The 23,881-nt window shown below is 57.4% G+C and overlaps 1 protein-coding gene across 2 annotated transcripts in view; it reads right to left on the reverse strand.

Moving 5' to 3' along the window:
* Positions 1-517: 517 nt before the first annotated feature.
* Positions 518-23,881, reverse strand: part of SYT2 (synaptotagmin 2) — an 83,932-nt gene continuing 60,568 nt past the window's right edge. Inside the window, exons 2-9 of one of the 2 annotated variants that reach the window (XM_068541920.1) lie at positions 6,001-6,188; positions 4,959-5,125; positions 3,986-4,105; positions 3,576-3,743; positions 3,236-3,403; positions 2,214-2,331; positions 1,367-1,500; positions 518-724 (exon numbers count right to left, since the gene is read on the reverse strand). In XM_068541920.1, the coding sequence (XP_068398021.1) occupies positions 518-724; positions 1,367-1,500; positions 2,214-2,331; positions 3,236-3,403; positions 3,576-3,743; positions 3,986-4,105; positions 4,959-5,125; positions 6,001-6,172 (1,254 nt within the window). In that variant the 5' untranslated portion in view covers positions 6,173-6,188. Of the gene's footprint in view, positions 725-1,366; positions 1,501-2,213; positions 2,332-3,235; positions 3,404-3,575; positions 3,744-3,985; positions 4,106-4,958; positions 5,343-6,000; positions 6,189-23,881 lie in introns of those variants that run through there. The other variant, XM_068541919.1, reaches the window with a different exon arrangement.

Below are 23,881 nucleotides of genomic sequence, written 5' to 3' on the forward strand. Positions count from 1 at the left end.
TCGGGGTTTGGTCCTGGCTCTGCACAAGCCAGTCTCCCCGTCTCGCCTCCCAGCCACTCGCACGCAGTGTCCGAGCGGGGTTCTAAACCCTCTGCTCCCACACGGCACCCGCCCACGGCCCTCCACGAGCACAGAGGGTGCACACACGCGCACGGATCGCTGGCCGCTGGTTGCCTTCCGTCAGGAATCGGGAGGTGCTGCCATTCCGTTGGTCCGGAACGCTCAGAAAGCAGAAAATGCCGCCAAGAGAGCCTCCCTCGGGGCGAGGCCTGGGTGGAGCTTTGGAGGAGGAGGGTGGCGGGCATGCAGCGAGGGAGCTCCCGGGGCGACGACGGGCCAGGCTTCTCTCACCTCCGAGGGGCCCTCCTCAGCCGCCGTCGGAGGGAAGGGGTCTGTAGAAAGAGGGCGAGGGCGGAGAAACGAGGGCAGGGCCGCGCACAGGTGGGCAGGGACGCCTCGAGGGCTGCCCAGCTGAGGTAGCGGCGGCTCTGGAGCGCGGCTGCGCGGGCCGCGGCCCCTACTTGTTCTTGCCCAGCAGCGCATCCACCTCCTCCTCGGGCTTGAGCGAGTGCCACTGGGCGATGGGCCGGCGGGGGTTGGCCAGCATGTCGGACCAGTGCCGCAGCTCCGTGCCCGTGGCGTTGCTGCCCATGAAGATCTTGCCGATGGCCTCGTTCTTGCCCAGCTTGTCGTAGTCCAGCACGGTGACCACCACCTGGACTCTCTGCAGGAGGCGGGGAGGAGGGGGAGTGGGCAGGAGAAGGGGGCCGGCGACCCAGCCCCCTCCCAGCCCCTCCCTCCCCAGCCCCAACCGAGAGCGCCACACGGAGGCGGGCCCGCGCCTTTGACGCATCCTTCGCTTCCGCCAACGACTGAACACAGGCCCCCGGCAGCGTGCTGAGCGCCTGGGAGCAGAAGAGCAGACGCATCCCCGCAAGGTGACAAAGGTGACGCCCGAGAGGCCAGCACTAGGCACCTCGGGACCTCGGAGGGAGTGACGCCCAGCGGGGCAGTTAGGGCAGGCTTCACGGGGGAAGTGACGGGAACTGGGCGGTGCAGGCTGAGGGCCTCCCCAGGCGGAGAGGAGAGGAGAGGACCCCAGGCAGGAGAGCAGCCGGGTCGGCGGGGAGGGAGGGCAGGGAGAGAGGAGGGGCAGCAGGGGCAGGTGGGCGGCCGCCGCCTCGCCACACACACCGCCCTACCACCGACCTCGAGGCCCAAAGGCAGTATCTGCGCGCAGTTCCTGCTCACCTCCCCGGGGAAGCGCCCGGGACGGAAGCCCCAGGGCGGTGGCCGTCTGTCTGTCTGTGGTGGTCAGTGGGTAAGTCAGTCACCCGCCCCGCGTCCACCCCTGCCAGCCCAGCACCTGGATCTGCTCGAAGGGGATCTCGAAGCTGAAGGACTCGTTGAAGTACGGGTTCAGGGTCTTCTTCTTCACGGTCGTCTTCTTCTTCTTGAGCCTCTTGCCGTTCTGCATCAGGTGGATCTTCACGTAGGGGTCTGTGGGGAGGCAGCCGGCCAGGCCCTGAGCACGCGCCCGGCCCGCCAGCCCAGGGACAGCAGAGCCAGCTTCCGGGCCAGGGCGGCCAGAGGCTTCACCTCCGGGACCCGCCATGGCTGTGGCCGCCTGGAGCTCTGCTGGGACGGGCCTGCGCCGGCGCTCGGTGAGGATCCACTTGGTGATGTCCTTCCTGGGCAGGGGCACATCAGCGACCCACCCCCTCCCATCCTCCCGACCTCGTCGATGAGCCACGAGGCCCAGAGAAGGGAACACATCTGCCTGAGGTCACACGGGGGCTCAGGGACGGAGCTGGGCTGGCGGGAACCTGAGCACTTCAGGAAGGCAGAGCAGTCGCCCCCCAGCCCCGCCCGGAGCCCCTTCCAAGGCAGAGCCGCCCCCATCGCCCCCTGTAGAAGGTCCCGGGCGCGGACGGGGGGCCTGCGTCGGGCCAAGCCCTCCCACCGCCTGCCCTTCCCTGTCCCTGCCTCACACGGGGGTGACGTCCCTGACCCCTTCCCTCCAGGGCCCACAGGGAGAGCAGCGGAAAGGCAGCTCTCAGCGGGGCTCCCGCCCCGTCTTGCCCTGAGGACCCAAAGCCGCTCAGACAGCCTGTGTGTCCCGCGCGTCTGAGGCCTGCTGTCCAGGTCGAAGGCTCTGGGCCGTGACCGGCTCGCAGGTGCCCCCCGATGGCAGCCAGAAGCCACGCACACACCTGAAAGGCCACCCACGTCCATCTTCTTGAGGTTCTTGGCCTCCAGGATGCAGACGGTGAGCTTCCCAGCCGTGGGCACGTAGCGCAACGAGGTGCAGATGTCACCCAGCTTCTCCGGCTGTCAGGGGAAGGGGACGCGGTCAGCACAGCAGCGCCTGTGTCCAGCACGGCTGACCCCCTCGGGGCCTCAGGCCAGGGTCAGCACAGCCCTGGCCGCGACGGGTGGACACTGCAGAGCCGAGGACAGGCTGCTGGCGGCGTGGTGCCGAGGAGGCTCTGGACGGACGTGGGGTCTGTTGGGGCCCCTCCCCAGCCTGAGCAGACAGCGGAGGGGGACGAGGAGCAGACGTGGTACCCGAGGGCCATTTCCAAGGGCACTGGGAGCCCCCCTTCCTGATCACAGCCATCCCACCCACAGAGTGAGCTGTAGCCTTAAAGCCCTTGGCATCCCTTTCCTTGTGTTAGTGTCACAGGGCAAGGACCTTGTGACTAGTAAGAGAGGGGAACGATTTGGCACTGGGGCTCCTGGGCCTGAGAGCTCAGCCAACGCCACGGCACAGTCGAAGCTTCTCAGAGGTGGGCCTCGGGGCCCAGGCTGACCACCCCACCCACATCCCAGTCGGGGTGCTGACCCTTCCTCCGTGCGACCTGAGCCCCGAGGTGAGGAAGGACACGCCTCACATACAGGGACTCGGCCAACACACTCGGCTGGTGCTTGGAAGGGATGGTGGCTAAATGGAGGCTTTGGTACACAGTAGGTGCTCAATAAATATTTGGTGGGTGAGTGAGTGCTGTAGCAGTTTCTAGGAAGACAAGCCCCCCCTTGCTGGCTGATGTGGGCTTTCCCTGTGGGTGAATGAGGTCCCCACGTGGGTCACTGGCCCTAAGTGGGCCCAGAGCCGCGGGAGAAACAAGAGCAACGTGTCCTGTCCACCTGAGGTGCCCCGCCGGGTGGCTGATCCTCTCCTGCAGAGACAAAGCCGGGGGCGTGGGGCGGACCCTCCAAGCTCTCCCGCCCTCACCTCCTCCTTCTCTCCGCCCTGCAGGTCCCTCCACTCCTCGATGGGCTGCCCCAGGTCCACGGTGTTCATGGGCACCTTCACCTCCCCGATGATGTCGTGTTTGGAGAAGCGGTCAAAGTCATAGATGGCCATCACCAGGGTCTTGCCCCCCAGCTCCTGGTACGGCACCTACAGGGCACGGGCAGGATGGAGGGGTCAGGGCAGCTCGGGGCCTCTGGGGGCCCTGCAGGACGCCTGCCGAGTCTGCGGACACCCGGGCTCGGGTCCGGGCCGAGCTGGTTCTGGGCCTCAGCTACAGCCCAGGACCAGGGGAAGGTCCGCAGCAGGCCCAGCCCGTCACCTTGAAGGTGAAGGTCTCGTTGAAGGCGGGGTTCAGCGTCTTCCGATGGACTTTGGTCTCGTATTTCTTCTTCTTGTCTGGAAGGAGGAAGACCTTGACGTAAGGGTCCGAGGTGCCGCCCATGTCCAGGGCGGGCAGTTCCGCGGCCTGCAGGATGCCCACGGTGAGCTGTGGAGAGAGTGAGCGCCGGATCAGCCCCGAGGGGGCGGGCGGGTGCCAGACAGGAAGTCGGTCTCCACCTCCCTCCCCAGGGAATCGGAATAAGACGGGGGAGACGGTCGCCGAGGGGTGACTGGTCTGCCCGAGGAGGGCGGCCCGTGGACGGCGGGCGGCCTGAGCGCAGCCCTTCCCTGGAGCCCTGGGGGCCGCCCCATGGAGCCCTGGGCCCCCCCGCCCCCCGCCCCGCACACCTGGTTGGCCTGGAAGTCGTAGTCCAGGGAGAACTGCAGCTTCCCCAGGTTCTCCGGCTCCTTCTCCTCCTCCCCCTCGCCTTCTCCCTCCGTCAGGCCCGTCTCGGCGTCGTCCTCGTCCTGGGGGGCTGAGGAGGGGAGGGAGGGTCAAGGGAGAGAAGGTGGGGTGCCACCCCCGTGCAGACCCCGACCCAGAGCTGGGGGGGCTCCGTCGGGCCCCGCTTCCCCTCAGCCCCCAGCCCGGCCCGGATGCCACGCGGCTTCTTGAGTGGCAGAGCCTCCCTGCGACCCCCGGCCCCCCCCACCCCAGTGCAGGCCACCACGTGGGCAGCACGTACCAGGCGTGCAGTCCGGGCGTCCAGGCCAGGTGAGTCCACAGGTGGGAGGAGAAGGGAGAAAGTGGTAAGAAAATCTGGCAGCTCAGACCAGCTGCGTGGCGGGGCCGGGGCCCCCACAGGCTCACACGCACACACACGTCCACGTGCATGCTCACACACGCTCTCACACGCGTGCGCACGCGCAGACTCAAAGGCCACGGCCCCTGGCTGATCTCCTGAGATCAGCCCTCCTTCCTCCCTCCACACTGATTCCTTGAGCAAGAAATTCCTCCCAGAACAAACATGGGGAAAGTGAGGCGCCCAGGGCCTCTGCAAACTTAAAAGGAGACACGGGTACATCAGGGCCTCTTCCAGGCTGACGCCCTGCTCCCTGAAAGACGGGGAGAAAAGCCACGTCCTTGTGGACTAGAGACGGACCCACGGGGCCCCACAACGGGACGTGGTCCAGCAGCCCTGCCGGCGGGAAACCAGGTCACACGATGGTGGCTTCCTGGTGGGCGGGGGGGTCTCTCTTCCCAGCATTTTGTCCCAACGGCCTCCTTTCGGGTCAATCAGGGACAGGCCCTGCTGACCTGAGTGAGCCCTTCCCACCCGGAAAGCATCGAGGGGCCTCCGGTCTCCCGGCCCCCGCCTACCTGGCCGCCCTTCATGTCCTTCATGTTCATGGCGTTCTTGGCGCCCTTGCCCTTCTCCTTCTTGTTCTTCTTCTTCTTACAGCAGCACTTCTTGCAGATGCAGAAGCAGCAGGTGAGGAGCAGGAGGCCCAGGAGCACCGCGATGGCGACCAGCGCCCAGCGGGGGACTGCCCACGGGGACACCGGCGTCAGCGGTGCCCTCCTGCAGCCCCGACCCCTCGGTGACAGAAGACTGGGTAGGGGCCCAGCCCCCTTTCCACACCCCGCGTTGTAAACCCACAAGTGGTGTGCACGTAAGTTGCACACTTTGGTGGCCGCCCCAGTGGGGACAGCCTGTGACAGGGACAGCAGCCAGGCACACACCATGGGGACCCCAGCTGGGCTCTGCTGAGATCTGACAACTTTGATCCTTGGAACTGCGGCTCACACGAAGGATGGGATGGTCCTCATTCAGACCCCGGTGGGGGAGGAAGGCCTGGCCCTCAGGCGCAGTCCTGAGAGGGCTGAGCCTGTGCCAGGAGGCCGGGCTCCAGAGGGGCTGCGGGTTTGGGGGAGTACGGGGAGGGGCGGGCCGCGGGCCGGCCGGGGCTGCTCTCCGAGGTGCTGAAGCACCGCCTCCCACCAGTGGGGCTGCTCCCCGAATCCGGACCTCTGGTTTCTCCCCACAGCCTTTACCAGAAATCCAGGAAGCAGTAGGGGGTTTTATTTTCTACCTTGCAAAAAATAAAGTAGCTTTAAAGTGTGACTGGGAAACTTGAATAATGATTTCTGTTTCATAATTTTTTATCATCTTCTTTTTTGGTTCCATCTTTTGACAGATTTCTAAGTAAGTATAAGAACATTTTTTTCCCCCAGGGAGGTTAGGGCACATAAACCCCCTTGTTCCCTTCATTAGTGCCAGACCACACTGCCCCCCATTCCTGAAGGGGATCCCCAAATAATCCAGCCTCGAGTCCAAACATTAGGAAAGATCGCGGCTGTCAGTCACACCCCCATGGTACCCTCCAACCCCTGCCCCCAGGCCGCACACAGGGACACTCACGAGGGAACTTGACCATCTCATTGAAGAATCGGTCCTTCACCGTGGCAAACCCGTACCCCTTGCCCTCCCTGGCGCCTCCGCTCTCGGTGGAGTTGTCCACGGGCCCAGCAGGCATGGTGGTGGTGGCGGGAGCCACCATGGGCTCCTGGTTCCTCTTGAAGATGTTCCTCATGGTGGCAGAGGGACGGCTATGGGTGAAGGGGGCAGGATGAGCATCCCACAAGCCCGAGTGCAGACGGCTCTGCCCATGGGCCAGGAGAGGCTCTTCCAAAAGCTAAAGAAAGACTGTTGTTTATGAATAAAGGCCATTACAACAAACCCACAGCAAACATCATTCTCAATGGTGAAAAAATTAAAGAAGAATTTCCTTTAAGATCAGGAACAAGACAAGGATGTCCACTCTTGCCACTATTATTCAACATAGTTTTGGAAGTCCTAGCCACGGCAATCAATCACAGAAGAAAAAGAAATAAAAGGACTACAAATGGGAAAAGAAGTAGTAAAACTGTCACTGTTTGCAGATGACATGATACTACACATAGAAAATCCTAACGATGCAACCAGAAAACTACTAGAGCTCAATGAATTTGGTAAAGTAGCAGCATACAAAATTAATACACAGAAATCTCTTGCATTCCTATATACTAACAACAAACAATGAAAGATCAGGAAGAGAAATCAAGGAAACAATCCCATTTACCATAGCATCAAAAAGAATAAAATACCTAGGAATAAACCTACCTAAGGAGGCAAAAGACCTGTACTCAGAAAACTGTAAGACACTGATGAAAGAAATCAAAGATGACACAAATAGAGAGATATACCATGTTCTTGGATGGGAAGAATCAATATTGTCAAAATGACTATACTACCCAAAGCAATCTACAGATTCAATGCAATCCCAGTCAAATTACCAATAGTGCTGTTCACAGAAATAATAGAACAAAATATTTCACAATTTGTATGGAAACACAAAAGACCCCGAATAGCCAAAGCAATCTTGAGAAAGAAAAACGGAGCTGGAGGAATCAGGCTCCCTGACTTCAGACTATACTACAAAGCTACAGTAATCAAGACAGTATGGTACTGGCACAAAAACAGAAATACAGATCAACGGAACAGAATAGAGAGCCCAGAAATAAACCCACACACCTGTGGTAAATTAATCTATGACAAAGGAGGCAAGAATATACAAGGAGAAAAGACAGTCTCTTCAATAAGTGGTGCTGGGAAAACTGGACAGCTACACGTAAAAGAATGACATTAGAACGTTCTCTAACACCGTACACAAAAATAAACTCAAAATGGATTAAAGACCTAAATGTAAGACTGGATACTATAAAACTCCTAGCGGAAAACAGGCAGAACACTCTTTGCAATAAATCGCAGCAATATTTTTTTTGATCCACCTCCTAGAGGAATGAAAATAAAAATAAACAAATGGGACCTAATTAAACTTTAAAGCTTTTGCACAGCAAAGGAAACTATAAACAAAACCAAAAGACAACCCACAGAATGGGAGAAAATATTTGCAAATGAAGCAACCAACAAGGGATTAATCGCCAAAATATACAAACAGCTCATGCAGCTCAATATCAAAAACAAAAAAAAACCCAAAAAAACAAATAACCCAATCAAAAACTGGGGTTAAGATCTAGATAGACATTTCTCCAAAGAAGGCATACAGATGGCCAACAAACACATGAAAAGATGCTCAACATCACTAATTATTAGAGAAATGCAAACCAAAACTACAATGAGCTATCACCTCACACAGGTCAGAATGGCCATCATCAAAAAATCTACAAACAATAATGCTGGAGAGGGTGTGGAGAGAAGGGAACCCTCCTACAATATTGGTGGGAATGTCAATTGATAACAGCCACTATGGAGAACAGTACGGAGGTTCCTTTAAAAACTAAAAACAGAACTACCATATGACCCAGCAATCCCACTACTGGGCATATACCTGGAGAAAATCATAATTTGAAAAGATACATGCACCCCAATGTTCACTGCAGCATTCTTTACAATAGCCAGGACATGGAAGCAACCTAAATGTCCATCAACAGATGAATGGATAAAGAAGATGTGGTACATATATACAATGGAATATTACTCAGCCATAAAAAAACCCCAAAATAATGCCATTCACAGCAACATGGATGGACCTAGAGATTGTCATACTGAGTGAAGTCAGACAGAGAAAGACAAGTATCATATGATATCGCTTATGTGTGGAATCTTAAAAAATGGTACAAATGAACTTATTTACAGAACAGAAATAGAGTCACAAATGTAGAAAACAAACTTATGGTTAACAGGGGGGAAGGGGGGGTGGGATGAATTGGGAGATTGTGATTGATATATACACACTACTATATATAAAATAGATAACTAATAATAACCTACTGTATAGCACAGGGACTGCTCAATACTCTGTAATGACCTATATGGGAGAAGAATCTAAAAAGAGTGGATATGTGTATATTTATAAGAGATTCACTCTGCTGTACAGCAGAAACTAACACATTGTAAATCAACTATACTCCAATAAAAATTAATTTAAAAAAAAAGACTGTATTAGCCGGGACTTCCCTGGTGGCGCAGTGGTTAAGAATCCGCCTGCCAATGCAGGGGACACAAGTTTGAGCCCTGGTCTGGGAAGATCCCACATGCCGCGGAGCAACTAAGCCCGCGAGCGACAACTACTGAAGCCCGTGCGCCTAGAGCCCGTGCTCCGCAACAAAGAGACGCCACTGAAATGAGAAGCCTGCGCACGGCAATGAAGAGTAGCCCCCGCTCGCTGCAACTAGAGAAAGCCCGCACGCAGCAACGAAGACCCAACGCAGCTAAAAATAAATAAATAAAATTCAAAAAAAAAAAAAAAAAAATATATATATATATATATGAGTCCCTGTTTTAAAAAAAATAAATAAGAATAAAATTTTTAAAAGACTGTATTAGTCGTAATCCCTTTACGTCCCAGGGTACTTCCAGCAGTAGCGACACTGGTGACGCAGCGACCACAGGGCCACCAGTCGCTCCTCCCCATAGTCACGCACCAGCCCCGTTTCACAGACGCAGGAACGGAGGCCCAGGGCCTAGGCGGCCCCCGCCACTTAGGTCACAAGCCCTGGAATTGGGGTTCCAACGAGTCACCTGACCCGAGAGCCTGCAAAAGCACGCGGCTTTCCTGTATCTGGCCGCACCCAAGCACATCACCCAGCGAAGGAGCAAGGTTGCGGCGAGGACTCCCGAGCCACCTCCTGCCTGCGTGACAGCACCCGGCACCCCCGCCCTCCTCATCTCCGTGCCTCAGGCTCCCTCCGCACCCACCCAGGGTGGGTTTCAATCTCTCCTCCAGGAAGATGGCACCCAAGTCCAGCCCCGGAGCCCCTTCCTCCCCGGGGTGTCGGGGTCCCTCGCCAGTCCTGCCCCCTCTAAACAGCGGCACATCAACCTCCTACTCAAACCAGGGCTGCCCATTAATAACAAAAGTCATCCAGGTTTACGGGGGACGGAAAGAGACTAAGGGAGACATTCCCCATAATCCTACCTTCCAGAGATAACACAGGTTGGCGTCCTTGGAGAATCTTATAACAGTGTTTTCTTCTGAGGGTGTTTTACGTGTTGAGATCATACTACATCTAATCGGGTATTCTGCCCTTTTTTCACATGAAATTTTGCCACAAGCATTTTCCTTTATCATTAAAAACTTCCTTTGTTATCAAGTAGCTAAATAATACCCTGCTACATGGTAGTACTGTATTTGATACTTAGATGGTTTGCAAGCTCCTGCTAGTAAAAGTATTATTGTGATGGTCTTCATTTAAGGTAATGTTCTTACGAGTTTTTAAACTCTGCTCCCCCAACCCTCCCCTCCCCACCGAGCTATTATTTCTGCTTCTCAGAATGGGGGTACGAGCCCCTCCACAGGCCCTGTGAGGTCAGACGCAGGCAACATCAGCACCCCTCTGCCCGGCGCACGGTGGGAGCCCAGGGGGTGTCCGACGGCAGCGCACACCTGCGGTGCTCCAGGTCATGGGACAAACAGCACATCTCCTAGAAGCACCGAACACACAGCGGGACGCAAACAGCAAAGGCAGAAGCGAGGCTCTTCTCGCCGTGCTTCTCCCTACGAGGCTCAGAGCTCTTCGGAGGGCACGTTTTAGGGGCCCTGAAGCTCCACCCCTGCTCTAAGAACCTGAGTCCTCGCCCCGGAGCCAGTGTGGCCGCCGGCACAAGCCGCCCTGACCACACGGCGATGCAGACGCATTCTCCCCGCCTGCACTCGCCGGGCAGTTTAGCAAGCTCTTGTTACGTGCTGGGTAAGCTAGCCTTGATCCTAAAATTCATCTCGAAAGGGAAGGTGGAGCCCGCCGGGCCTCGGGGGCTCAGCCCCATCTCCCTCACCCCCACCTCACTGTCCGGGATTCCGCGGCCCGACTCTAAGAAGGCTTAACGGAGATGCAATTCACATCCGTTCAATTTCACTCATTTAACGTGTTCAGTTTGGTGGTTTTTACTATACTTACAGGGTTGTGCAACCACCACCGCGATCTAATTTTAGACCATTTTCACCAAAAAGAAGCCCCACTTCATTATCAGTCACTCCCCATTCCTACCCTCCTCCCAGCCCCGGGCAACCACTGACCTATCTGTACAGATTCCCCTATTCTGACTTTTCATACAAATGAAATCATATGATAGGTGGCCTTGGTGTTCAGCTTCTCCCACAGAGCGTAGTGTCCTCAAGGGTCATCCATGTCGTAGCAGGTGTCAGCACTTCATTCCTCTCTACGGCTAATAGTCCACTGCCTAGATAACACATTTTATTTCTCCATTCGTCAATTTATGGACACAGGTTAGTTCCACTTTTTGGCTATAAGAATAATGTTGCAATGAACGTCTCTGTGCACGTTTTTGGACATGTTTTCATTTCTCTTGGGTAAATACCTAGGAGTGGAATTGCTGGGTCATACGGTAACTACATTTGACATTTTAAAGAACTACCAAAACTATGTTCCAAAGTGGCTGCACTGAGCCACTATGGAGAACAGTGTGGAGGTTCCTTAAACTAAAAATAGAGTTGCCATATGATCCAGCAATCCCACTCCTGGGCATGTATCCAGACAAAACTATAATTCAAAAAGATGATAACATGCAGCCCGAAGTTCCTAGTAGCACTATTTACAACAGCTAAGACATGGAATGTCCATCGACAGAGGAATGGATAAAGAAGATGTGGTGTGTGTGTGTGTGTGTGTGTGTATATATATATATATATATATATATACATATATATATATACACACACACACACACATATACACACAATGGAATATTACTCAGCCACAAAAAAGAATGAAATGATGCCATTTGCAGCAACATGGTTGGACCTCGAGGTTATCATATTAAGCAAAGTAAGTCAGAAAGAGAAAGACAAATACCATATGGTATCACTAATATGTGGAATCTGAAATATGCCACAAATGAGCCTATCTACAAAAGAGAAACAGACTCACAGACGGAGAAAACAGACTTGTGGTTGCCAAGTGGGAGGGAGGGAGGGAGGGGGAGGGAAGAACTGGGAGTTTGGGATTAGCAGATGTAAGCTATTATCCATAGGATGGATAAACAACAAGGTCCTACTGTAGAGCACAGGGAACTATATTCAATATCCTGTGACAAACGATAATGGAAAAGCATATGAAAAAGAACGTATGTATGTGTATAACTGAATCACTTTGCTGTACAGCAGAAATTAACACAACATTGTAAATCACCTATACTTCAAAAAAATTTTTTTTAAACACCGGCTGCACTGATTTACATTCCCACCAGCATCGTATGAGCGTTCCAAGTTCTCCACATCCTGGACAGTACTTGTTATTACATGTCTTTTTGTTTATAGCCGTCCTAGTAGAGGTGAAGTGGCATCTCATTGTGGCTTTGATTTGCATTTCTCTGATGACTAATGATGTCAAGCATCTCTTCATGTGTTTATTGGCCATTTGTGTGTCTCCTTTGGAGAAATGTCTGTTCAAATCCTTTGTCCATGTTTTAATTGAGTATTTGTCTCTTTATTATTGAGTTGTATGAGTTCTTTGTATATTCTGGATACCAGTTCCTTGTCATGTATGTTTTGCAAATATTTTCTCCCATTCTACAGTTATCTTTTCACTTTTTTAATGGTGTCCTTTTTTTTTTTTTATAATATATTTTTGGATGCATTGGGTCCTCACCGCTGCGCATGGGCTTTCTCTAGTTGTGGTGAGCGGGGGCTACTCTTCATTGCGGTGTGCGGGCTTTTGACTGTGGTGGCTTCTCATTGCCGAGCACAGGATCTAGGCGCATGGGCTCAGTAGTTGTGGCACACGGGCTCAGTAGTTGTGGCTCGTGGGCTTAGTTGCTCCACGGCATGTGGGATCTTCCCAGGCCAGGGCTCGAACCCGTGTCCCCTGCATTGGCAGGCGGACTCCCAACCACTGCGCCACCAGGGAAGTCCCTTGATGGTATCCTTTGAAGCACAAAAGTTTTCAATTTTGATGATGTCCAATTTATCTGTTTCTTTTGTTGCCTGTGCTTTTGGGTGTCATATCTAAGAAATCATCACATAACCCAAGGGCACAAAGATCTACTATATTTTCTTAGAGGAGCCTAGTAGTTTTAGCTCCTACATTCAAGTTACGATCCACTTTGAGTTCGTTTTCGTGAATGTATTTTGTGTATGGATCTCCCTTTGTTGCAAAGACTGTTATTCCCCACCGAACCGTCTTCGTACCCTTGTAAAATATTAACCAACCATAAATGTGAGGGGTTATTTCTGGATTCTCTATTGCATTAATCTATGTCTATCCTTATGCCAATACCACACTGTCTTAATCACTGCAGCTTTGTAGTTAAGTTTTTATATCAGGCAGCGTGAGTCTTCCAAATTTGTTCTTTCATGAAGATTATTTTGCCTACCTATTCTGGGTCTCTTGCATTTCCATATGAATTTTATGTTCAGCTTGTTTTAAAAAAAAAAAAAAAAAAAAAAAGATCAGCTTGTTTATTTCTGTAAAAGCCACCTGGGATTTTGATAGGGATTGCACTGAATCTGTGGGCCAATCTGCGAGTGCTGCTATCTTAACAACGTAATATTCCAATGTCTTTCCCTTTAAGATCTTCTTTAATTTCTTGCAACACTGTTTTGCAGTTCCCAGGATAAAGTCTTACACTTTTGTTAAATTTATTTCTAGATATTTGATTCTCTTTGATGCTGCTGTAGACAGAATTGTTTTCTTAATTTCATTTCAGATTGTTCACTGCTAACAGATAGGAATGCAGTAGATTTTCGTGTATTGATCTCATGTCCTGGCATATGCTGAACTGGCTTACTAGTTCTGATACTGTGTGGTGTGTGTGTGGAATGTGTGTGTGTGTGTGAGACGCACGTGTGTGTGTGTGTGTGTGGTGTGTCTTCCCTAGGACTCTCCATCTACAAGATCATGCAAAGTGAGATAATTTCACACCTTTCTTTCCAATCCAGATGCCTTTTCTTTCTTTTTCTTCCTTAACTGCCATGGTAAGAACCTCCGTGCAGTGTTGAATAGAAGTCGTGAGAGTGGGGGTTCTTCTCTTTCCTGATCTTCAGAGAGAGTGTTCAGTCTTTCTCCACCAAGTACAACGTTAGCTGCAGGCTTTTCGTCAGACTCAGCCCGCATGGTCGTTGGTTCTGGATTCTGTGGTGGGCAAGAGGCAGCCCGGCCGGGAGAGGCAGACTGTGATCCCAGGATGCTTACCGCTTGCCAGATGACTCCAAACAAATCTCGTTCTGAAACTCGATTTCCTCATATAAAAATGGCAGAAAATAATACCTACTTTTCAAAACCGTTGTGAAAATTAAAAGAATAAATTTGATTGTGTCTGGCACGGAGATGATGTTCGATAACTGTGGTCGGATCTGAATCCAGGAGCCCCTTCGAAGGGCCTGAGTGGCCTCGGCACAGCAGAGGGACCCCTACTGGACGTGGACCTTTTCCCAAACCCACAGGACGAGTGAGATGAATCATGAAACAAAAGAATCGACCAGGGCAGACGGTGCTGCGTGTGCCACAGGCTCAGGGGGCCCCACAGACCAGGACGTCAGCTGGAGAGCCCATCCCAGGGGCCTTGAAGTCCAGGAAAAGGGGCTCAGACGGACTTACGTCCCCGGCAGGAGTGGCCTGATCTGTTTAAAGGGCAACGACAGCTCCACGGGGAGCAGAGGGGGTGAGGCTGGGGCAGGGGGCCCGCAAGGGGTGAGTTCACAGTCCAGCCAGAGATGATGTGGACCCAGACAGGGTAGGAACGCCGGGGACAGAGCAGAGAGAACAATGGGGGAGGTATTCATTCATTCATTCAACAAATAACTGATTGAGTGCTTCCCTGGTGGCGCAGTAGTTAAGAATCCGCCTGCCGCTGCACGGGACACAGGTTCGAGCCCTGGTCCGGGAAGATCCCACATGCATGCCTCGGAGCTACTGAGTCCACGAGCCGCAACTACTGAAGCCTGGGCACCTAGAGCCCGTGCTCCACAACAAGAGAAGCCACCTCAATGCGAAGCCCGCGCACCGCAACGAAGAGGAGACCCCGCTCACTGCAACTAGAGAAAGCCCGTGCACAGCAACAAAGACCCAATGCAGCCAAAAAAAAAAAAAAAAAAAAAATTGATTGAACTCACATCCCACTTCCCACGCGGGACTTATAAGCTGGATGTTAAATAACTGTACACAAATGAATGTAAAATTGTAACTGTGAGAAATGCACAAAGGAGAGAACCTTGCTGGTGTGAGTCTGTACTGGGGTGTATCTGACCTAATCTGGGAGAGCAGGAATGCTTTCCTGAGGAACTGGTGATGGAATGGGGGGGGCCTCCAGGCAAAGAGGAAAGGAAGCAGCAGCACATGCAAAGGCCCAGGGGTGGGAGCAGCATGGGGAGCCCAGAGCCTGGAGGAAGCCCAGCATGGCCACACGGAGGGAGCACGGGTGGAGGTGAGCCCGCAGGACCAGGCACACAACCTTACAGCCACGACAAGGAGTCTAAGGATGCAGGTGACGTGTTCACATTTACATTTTGGAAATTTCGCTTAGACTGAAGAGAGTAAAAGTGGCTGGAAAGGAGCCTGGCTCCAGAGGGAAGGGGAAAAGCGTCAAAAACAGCCAAAATGAATGTCTTGTCATCCCCAAGTTCTTATGAAAGATAAGACAACGTTCCCGGGGGGTTCGGGGCAGGGGGTGGGGAGTGACAGCTGCTGGGAGGGAGCAGGGGCCGCAGATCCGTGGATCCCAGGGCCTGGGGCCTGAGGACACAGCTGCCCAGAGAGCAGGGGAATAACACACATCCTGAGAAGGCAGATGCCGGCCGGGCGGAGGCGGGGCGGGGGCAGGGCCGGGACCCCTGCCCAGGCGGCACCAAGGGCCCCGCCCAAAGCCTTCGGGTCCTCAGCCCCTCCTGCCCTCACCGCCCAGCCAGAGCATCTGCAAACTCCCTCCTCCACTCACCACGTCCCCCAGCTCAGCCAAGAACAACAGCCACGTTCTGGAAGGTTCCACAGTCCTCCACTCAGTCTAATCCCCACACGGCAGCCGGGCTGATCCACGTGAAGCCCCCAGGGCTTCTGTTCACACTCAGAAAAGAGGCCCCGCTGGCCTGGGCCCGGCTCCTCCTCACTGCCCTTCCCTCACCTCGGCTCTCTGCGTGGGCCACAAGCTCACCCAGCAAACGCCGACCCCCGGCCTGACTCCCCCTCGGCCTGGACGCCCCCCGAAACCTCCTTGGCCTCGGAGGGGCCCCTTAGCCCCTCGGCTCACGTCCTCCCAGGTCCCTGCACCTTGTTTCTCTGTCTTGTTGTGAGACTCACCGGCGAAACACCAGCCCTGAAATTGCCCGGCTCGGACTGAGTGCCCGTGACCCCCAAACTCACGTGTGGATCTAAGGCTCAGTGTGACGGGGGACGGGGCCTCGGGGGGGGGGGGATCCGGTCAGGGGGGTGGAGCCCCCACGGGCGGGTGGGCGGGGTTCGCGCCGAGAGCCTGCCGGCCCCGCCCCCCTCCACGAGGGCCGGCTGCCGCGGGGGGAGGGCCTCGCGGGACGGGACACGCTGGGCCCTGACCTCGACTCCCGGCCTCCAGGGCCGCCTCGCAAGGGAGGGCCGGCCTCCATCTCCAGGCCCAGTCGCCTGCACCCTCCTCTGTCCTCCCGGAGGAGACACTTCACAAAAGCCGCCCGCCCAGGCCAGGCGGCGACCCCTGCCCAGCCGAGGACCTTCTCCCGTTTGAAGGGGACCCTCTGACCCGTTCCTTCTCACGCTCACCTCCGGTTCCCCCCTCCGTCCCCCCTGGGCTGTGCCCCTCACCCCACCACGCGGCTCTCTGTGAGGAGAGGTCACCAGACCCCGTGGACACCTGCGTGCCTGTCGCGCCGGACGGCCCGCGATGGCCACCCGACCGGCCCCGCACCCCGGTTTCGGCCACCACTCCGACTCCTCCGTTTGCCTCAAGCCCCTTCTCTGCCAGGCCTCGGTGACCCCGCGACCTTCCCCGCACCCGGCCCCGCACCCACCCTGCCCCCAAAGCAACCTTCTAGAACGTGAATCTCATCCTGCCACCTTTAGACGCCGCCCTGGGGACCGCCGCTGCCCCTGAAGGCGGCCTTCAGGCCCGTCGCCTGTGTCCGGCGCCCTCGCCCCCATCTCCATCGCCCCCCGGAGCGCCTCCGCCCACCGTGGCCGAGTGACTGCCTCTCTCCGCTCGGCGCAGACGGCTCCCCTTGCTCCGGCGCGAGACCCGGCCTCACCCCGCACACAGCCTGCGGCGGCCGGAGCAGAGGCTGCGCTCGCCCTGCCCGGCCGGCAGCTCGGCTGCGAGAACCAGACCCGGCGCTGCCGCTTGCTGTGAACAGCCGTCTCCGGAGCACGGCACGCGGGCCCAGGCCGTGGCCTCTCTGGCGGCCTTCCCGCTGCAGCCGAGCGGAGTAGCTGCCACCGAGGTTGTGCGGCGCGAGCCTGAGATATTTCCTCTCTGGCCCTCGGGGGGGAAACTCTGCGACCCTGCCCTGGCAGGTGTCTCGCCGTCTGGCGCGCGACGGGCACTCGGCAGACGCGTGTGGGGCGGGCAGGGGGAAGCCAGCAGCACAGACCCTCGCGTCACAGGGCGGGCGGGGCTCGGCTGTCCCCACGGCCCCCGGGCGGGTCCAGGGGCGCCACCCCAGCACGGGGGCAACGGGCCTGGGGAGCCTGTCGTGACGGGGGGGGGTGGGGGGGGGTGGGCGTGCACCCCTGGGAGCAGCGGGGCTGGGCCCTCCGAGCGTCCTGCCCGGCGGGGCCTTAGGCCTGTTCCCGGCCGCGCGGGCTGTGGCCCGGCGCGGGGCTGGACGAGCTGCCGGCCCTCCCCCAGCACCGGGAAGCCTCCTCCACAGCCTCCAGAGTCCAGCTCAAACCTTAAGCAGCCCCAGCCCTTGCACACTGTGCCTCCGGCGCCTCTGAGGGGCAGAGGGTTCCCCGTCAGAAGCGGCAAGATGGGGTCAGACCTACCCAGTGGGGAATGTTCGGGAAATCACCAGCCATTTCTCCAGCAAAAAACCGAGGCTTCACGTTCCCTCCGGATAAGCCTAAGGGGTGGGGGTTTCACCCCCGCTTATTCCACCAGAAGCTAAGGAAGCAAAGATACTCGACAGCAGTTCTCAAGACCCCTGTGGGGAAGAGGCCCAGAGAGGTGAAGTAACCTGTCCAAGGGCACACAGCACGCGCTGCCGGGGGCGGCGCTGGACCCGCAGCCCCTGGAGCACAGCGGGAGGAGGGGAAGCGGTCCTCCCCAGGGGCTCAGGCCGCAGTCCTCGGCAGGGCTCCAGGGTTGAGGGTGATGGATGAAGCAGTCTCCCGCGGCTCCCGCACAGGAAGCGTGAAGCGTGAACTGGCGCATTAGCCAGCGATGCCCGCAGAGAGCGCATGCGCAGGAGAGGGGACAGGGTGGGGCTGGTGAAGAGTCAAGAGTCGGGTCACCTGCCACAGCGCCCCACCCCCGCCCCCAGCCACTCGGCGGGAGGGAGGGAGGGAGGAAATGGGGCCGCTCACCTCGAGGCAGGTGGTTAGGGCCGCGCTCCGTATAAACGAGGCCCTGAGACCCCTAGATCCGAGGGTCAGGCCAGGGGAAGTGCGGGCCCAAGGCCGGGTGTTGGAAGGAAAATAAGCCCCTGAGGCTGTGCCCGCCTGGACCGTCCTCACCTGCCCTCCTGGGGGGCGGGGGCCGCGGCATCACCCCCTCCCGGGACGAGGCTCTTCCGCTCAGACAGCTGAGTGATCTGCCCCACAGGTCGGCGTGAAGGTTGGGCCTCAATCCGTCGCGGCCTAAGCCTGCAGACCCCCCCACCTCCGCGGCAGGAACAGGGCCCCATACGTCTGTCTGTCCGTCCAGTCCATCTCTCCAGGGTGGCCACTCGGCTCTCTGACCGTCTATCCCAGGCCCTCGGACCCTGCATCTCCCCCGGGAGTCGGTCCCACGAGGGGCCGCAGCCCCGCTCCCCGCCCTGACCCCACACGGAACCTCTCCCGAGTGTCCCCGAGCGAAAGCAAAGGGACGGTCGCCTCGGCCAGACCCCCAAAGGGCCCAGGCCCTGGATCCGGATCAGAGGGAGCCTCGCCGACGGGACTGGAGACGGCGGGAGGCGCCCATCTCCCCCTCCCCCTCCCCTCGCGCTGACGCCCACCTGCCCCAAAGACACAGCCGCACCTCCTGCTGCTTCTGGGCCCCCCGGCGTGCTCCCAGAGGAGCACGACCCCTAAATGGAGCCTGACCCCATTTGGGAGACGAGAAAGTTCTACCCCCACGCCCCTGCCAAGGGCACAGGTGCCCACACCCCAACACACACAGCCACGTGCACACACACACCCACATGCACACACACACCCCACACACTCAGGCCCGGCTTCCATCGATACGGATAACGGAGAGCTGAGGAGATTCCATCTTTGTCGACGCTGTATTTGCAGAAGCCAAAGGAATGCGATGGAAACAGGTTAACCAGCAAGATGCGTCTCGCTGAAGCCAGCGGCTAAGTAGATCGATACTTAAGAATAAGTTTGTCTTTATTTTTCTGGACCCATGCTTCAGTCCAACATTCGGTCCTAGGAGAGGTGGAGACTAAAGTTTGAATGAATTAATTTTCTAGCTCGTTTTGAAAATAAATTGCCCACTTCTGTGAGTTCCTTGTGTGCCTGCCTGGGTCGGCCGTGGACACCTGTACCTGGAGCCAGGCCACCGCCCGCGTGGAGAAGCAGAGCCTGCTCTGCACCGGCCCCAGGGCCCCAGCCTTGGGAAGTCCCTCCCAGCGCCTCACTTCAATCTCTCCTGCTCCAGCCACGCGCCATTGCCTTCCCCCTCGTCCGGGCTGAGATGAGCAAATCCCAGGCTTCCGCCTGCACACCCGAAAGTGAGGATGGTCAGAGAAGAAAGCTCCTGTGAGGCCCCACACATCTGCCACGGGCCGTTCTCCCTGGACCTGGAATCCGGGTGCAGGATTCACAAATCACAGACGAGCAGAACCCGGACCCCGAGAGCCCAGGGAACCCTGCACTCCACGCGGTCCAGAGCCCATGTGTGAAACGTCACACGGGGAAAGGCTGCACGCCCCTCCAGGTGCACCACAGCCACTACCTCGGGCGCAGGGGGCGGGGACACCCCGTCAGGGACCGGCAGGACCACAGCCCGACCCCACCCAGCACCCGCAGTGTCTCCCAAACCCACAGGCGCCCTCATGGGCCTCAGGGTCTCAGCGAGCAGGTGGGGAAGGGGGGACCACGAAGGGTGACTGAGGGGGATCCGTGGACACGGGGACCACAGGCTGCCGGATGCAGGTTGTGGGAAGGAGGGGGGAGCAAAGCTGGGCCTGGCATGGCCCCCAAGTGTCAGGGGCCCAGGGGCACCCGACCTCGTGCTGTGGATGCGGGCAGGAGGGGCAGCCCCGCCGCCCGGCTGAGCAGTGATGACCCGACGGCACAAACCCGCCCTGCACGCGGGACCGCAGCCCCACGGCCCATTATCCTTCCTCCAGACGCACAATGACGCGTTCAGCTAAAAACCATTAAAAATGGACACACTGTCTTCCCGGCTAAACGTTACGGGCTCTGACACACAAGGGCTGCTACACACGGCCCCCCCCAAAGGAGCTGGGACGGGGGCTTGGGCTGAAAGCAAATGCCTTTTAATGTGAGCATATGAGAGTGTGTGCTGTGTGTGTGTGGTGTGTACAGTGTGTGTCTGTGGTGTGTACAGTGTGTGTGTGGTGTGTCTGTGGTGTGTACAGTGTGTGTCTGTAGTGTGTACAGTGTGTGTGTGGTGTGTCTGTGGTGTGTGTGGTGTGTACAGTGTGTGTGTGGTGTGTACAGTGTGTGTCTGTAGTGTGTACAGTGTGTGTGGTGTGTACAGTGTGTGTGTGTGGTGTGTGTGTGGTGTGTACAGTGTGTGTGGTGTGTCTGTGGTGTGTTCACTGTGTGTGTGGTGTGTACAGTGTGTGTGTGTGTGGTGTGTACAGTGTGTGTGTGGTGTGTACAGTGTGTGTGTGGTGTGTGTGGTGTGTACAGTGTGTGTGTGGTGTGTACAGTGTGTGTGTGGTGTGTGTGTGGTGTGTACAGTGTGTGTGGTGTGTACAGTGTGTGTGTGGTGTGTGTGTGGTGTGTACAGTGTGTGGTGTGTACAGTGTGTGTGTGGTGTGTGTGTGGTGTGTGTGTGGTGTGTACAGTGTGTGGTGTGTACAGTGTGTGTGTGGTGTGTCTGTGGTGTGTACAGTGTGTGTGTGTGTACAGTGTGTGTGGTGTGTACAGTGTGTGTGGTGTGTCTATGGTGTGTACAGTGTGTGTGTGTGGTGTGTACAGTGTGTGTGTGGTGTGTACAGTGTGTGTGTGGTGTGTGTGTGGTGTGTACAGTGTGTGTGTGTGGTGTGTACAGTGTGTGTGTGTGGTGTACAGTGTGTGTGTGGTGTGTGTGGTGTGTACAGTGTGTGTGCGCGCCGTGGAGAGGGAAGAGCAGCAGACAGGGGTGACGGGGGTGACAGGCTCTGAGAAGACCGCCGACCCCCTCACCGCTCCCCCGCATGGAGCTGGCAGGCGGGGCCTCCACATCTGGTGGAGCCTGTGCGCCATCCCCTACCCCCCAAACACGCATACACACACGGCGGGACCACAGGTCACACAGGAGGACGGAGGCCCCAAGGCCACCTGGGAGGGGCCTCAGCAGGGAACCGGAGAGGCATGTGTGTGACACGTGTGTGATGTGTAAACACCCGTGTGATGCGTGTTATATGGCCACACGAGGGAACATGAGGCGCCCTGGGGCGGGAGGCTACACCCTGACGAGGGGCCGGGCTCCCGGGTGGTCACATGGCACAACCACAGCGCCTGGGGGCTGGGAGGGCCGCAGGCCACCTGCATCCGCTGGCGTCACCGTCACCTCTGGCCCATCCCTCGGGCGAAGGGGCCTCTGCCTCCGAAGGTGCCAGGAGACCTGCCCCCTTCCCTCCACCCTCTGCAGAGCGGCACCCCTCCTCCCGGGGGCCCCAGGCTTGAAGACGTCACCTCTGTGAGCAGCACGAGGTGGGCAGTGAGGGGACACTGGAACCGGACCATCCCAGCCGGGCAGCCCCGGAGACGGACTCTGTCTCAGAGCTGATCCCTCGGCTCCGCGCAGGGCAAGTGTCCGTCCCCAGGGCAGCCGCTGAGATGAAGCCGCGTGTGTGTCGGATGCAGAGTGGACCCCAGGACACACACGTGCCCTTCCTCGGTCCCCTGCGTCACACATGCGCATCGTCTGACCCTGTGTCCCCAGAGCGAGGGGGCAGACGTGGCCCAGAGGCCCAGGCGGCTCTGTCCAGGAAGCAGGGGAGCTGGGAGGGGCGGGTGGGAGTCCGAGGCCCCCCCCTCCCAGCTCTGCCCGCTCCTCAGACTGGTCACTCCTGCCCGTGTGACAGCCCCTCGTGTGAGCAGCCCCCCGAGCAGCCCGGCTGCTGGGCCTGGCAGCGGGTAACCGAGAAGGTGGGGTCCACTGGGCGCTGCCCTCTCCCCTCCGCAACCACCATCCTTGCCCGCCAAACCCCCGCTTCAGGGAGAGGAGGGAGACCCACAGCAGAGGCAGGCCCGTCAAGGCCAGACCCACGCACCCCGGGGCCCAGTGGTCACGGTCTGGGCGGGCGGGCCTGGGGTCCTGGATGGCCCAACAGGAGGGAGATAAGCAAGCGATCCTGGGGAGGGGCAGGGCAGCTCAGAGCCTCCAGAGAGTCGGGGGGTTGAGGCGTGAGCACCACCTCCCTGATTACCTAGGCGGCGGCGTCTGCCCGTCCAGCCTTGGGAAGGACCCCTGGACGTCTGACTGTTTGGAAGTCCACCCTGCACCTGACCCTCCCTCTCACGTGCTCCCCCAGGTCCCCGCAGGCTCCCTGCTGAGCGGGCAGTCCCCCAGCAGCTCCAGAGATCCACAGACTCAGGCCCTGGTGGGCGTGCAGCAGACGGGCTTCTCCCCATGACAGAGGCCTCCCTGAGGGTGTGGACCCTGAGCTCCCAGCCCCCCGCCAGGGCTCCTTCCCCAGCCAGCAGGTCCCACTGTGGGAGGACGGGGCGGGGGGAGGGGGAGGCCCCACGAGGGCCACGTTGCGTTTCTCTCCACGCTCAGCCCCGTGAGGTCAGTGCTTGGCGCCCACTTCAGAGATGAGCAAGCAAGCTGAGCAGGGATGAAGTCACCACTACCGCATTCCCTCCCCCTCGGGACCCTCAAGGGGCAAACGTCACGGGGCCTGAGCCAGGAGCCCTGCCTGCCCTCGGTGGGGTGGGGAGTCAGTGAGGAGGATGCAGTCTGTCCCCCCTATTTCCACGAGGGCCTCCTTCCTCCCAGACGCCTGGCGGGCCCTGGGGAAAAGACGTGCCCAAGGCTTCCCTGGTGGCACAGTGGTTAAGAATCTGCCTGCCAGTGCAGGGGACACGGGTTCGAGCCCTGGTCCAGGAAGATCCCACACGCCGCAGAGCAACTAAGCCAGTGTGCCACAACTACTGAGCCTGCGCTGTAGAGCCCACGAGCCACAACTACTGAGCCCGTGAGCCACAACTACTGAAGCCCGTGCGCCTACAGCCCGTGCTCCGCAACAACAGGCCACCGCAACGAGAAGCCACGCACCGCAACAAAGAGTAGCCCCCACTTGCCGCAACTAGAGAAAGCCCGCGCACAGCAACGAAGATCCAACACAACCAAAAATAAAATTAATTAATTTTTTTTTAAAAAGAAAAAAAAGACATGCCCTTCACTCTTCACACAGAGATGCCTGTTCCCACCAATACCCCTGACAACTCACCGTCTCGTGCGAATCCCAGGACACGATTATCCTCCCTGAAGAAGCCAGCTTCCTCCTGCCTGACCCGCCACGCCTCTCCCGGCCCAGACACTGCCCTGTGGCTTTCTCTGCTTCTCCTCCAACTCCAGCGGCACCAAGGGCTGGGGGCCTGACCTTCCCCGGCAGCTCCCCACTTCACGGTGTGGGAGCACAGATCCAGGCTCAGAGTGAGGAGAGAGTCTGTGCCTCAGCACTTGCCGAAATCCTGATGGGATGTCGGTTTTGTGAGGTAATGAGTGCCCTGTCATTGGGAGTATTCAAGCTGAGGATAGACCACTACTGGCATGACCCACGGAGCGACACAGCGTTGGCCTAGACGAATTTCAAGGCCCCCTTTCTAACCCCGCACGTCTCTAAATCCCTGACACCTCCACCCCACCCCTACTGCCAAGTGGCCGGTTCCCCAGGCAGCTTGTCCTCAGGAGGAAGCTGCCACCCAGTTTTTGGGGAGCCCAACGGTTCTCTTTAAAACATCACTACTCT

This window comes from Eschrichtius robustus, chromosome 3 (genome assembly GCF_028021215.1).
Source record: "Eschrichtius robustus isolate mEscRob2 chromosome 3, mEscRob2.pri, whole genome shotgun sequence".
In the NCBI taxonomy this organism is placed as follows: Eukaryota; Metazoa; Chordata; class Mammalia; order Artiodactyla; family Eschrichtiidae; genus Eschrichtius; species Eschrichtius robustus.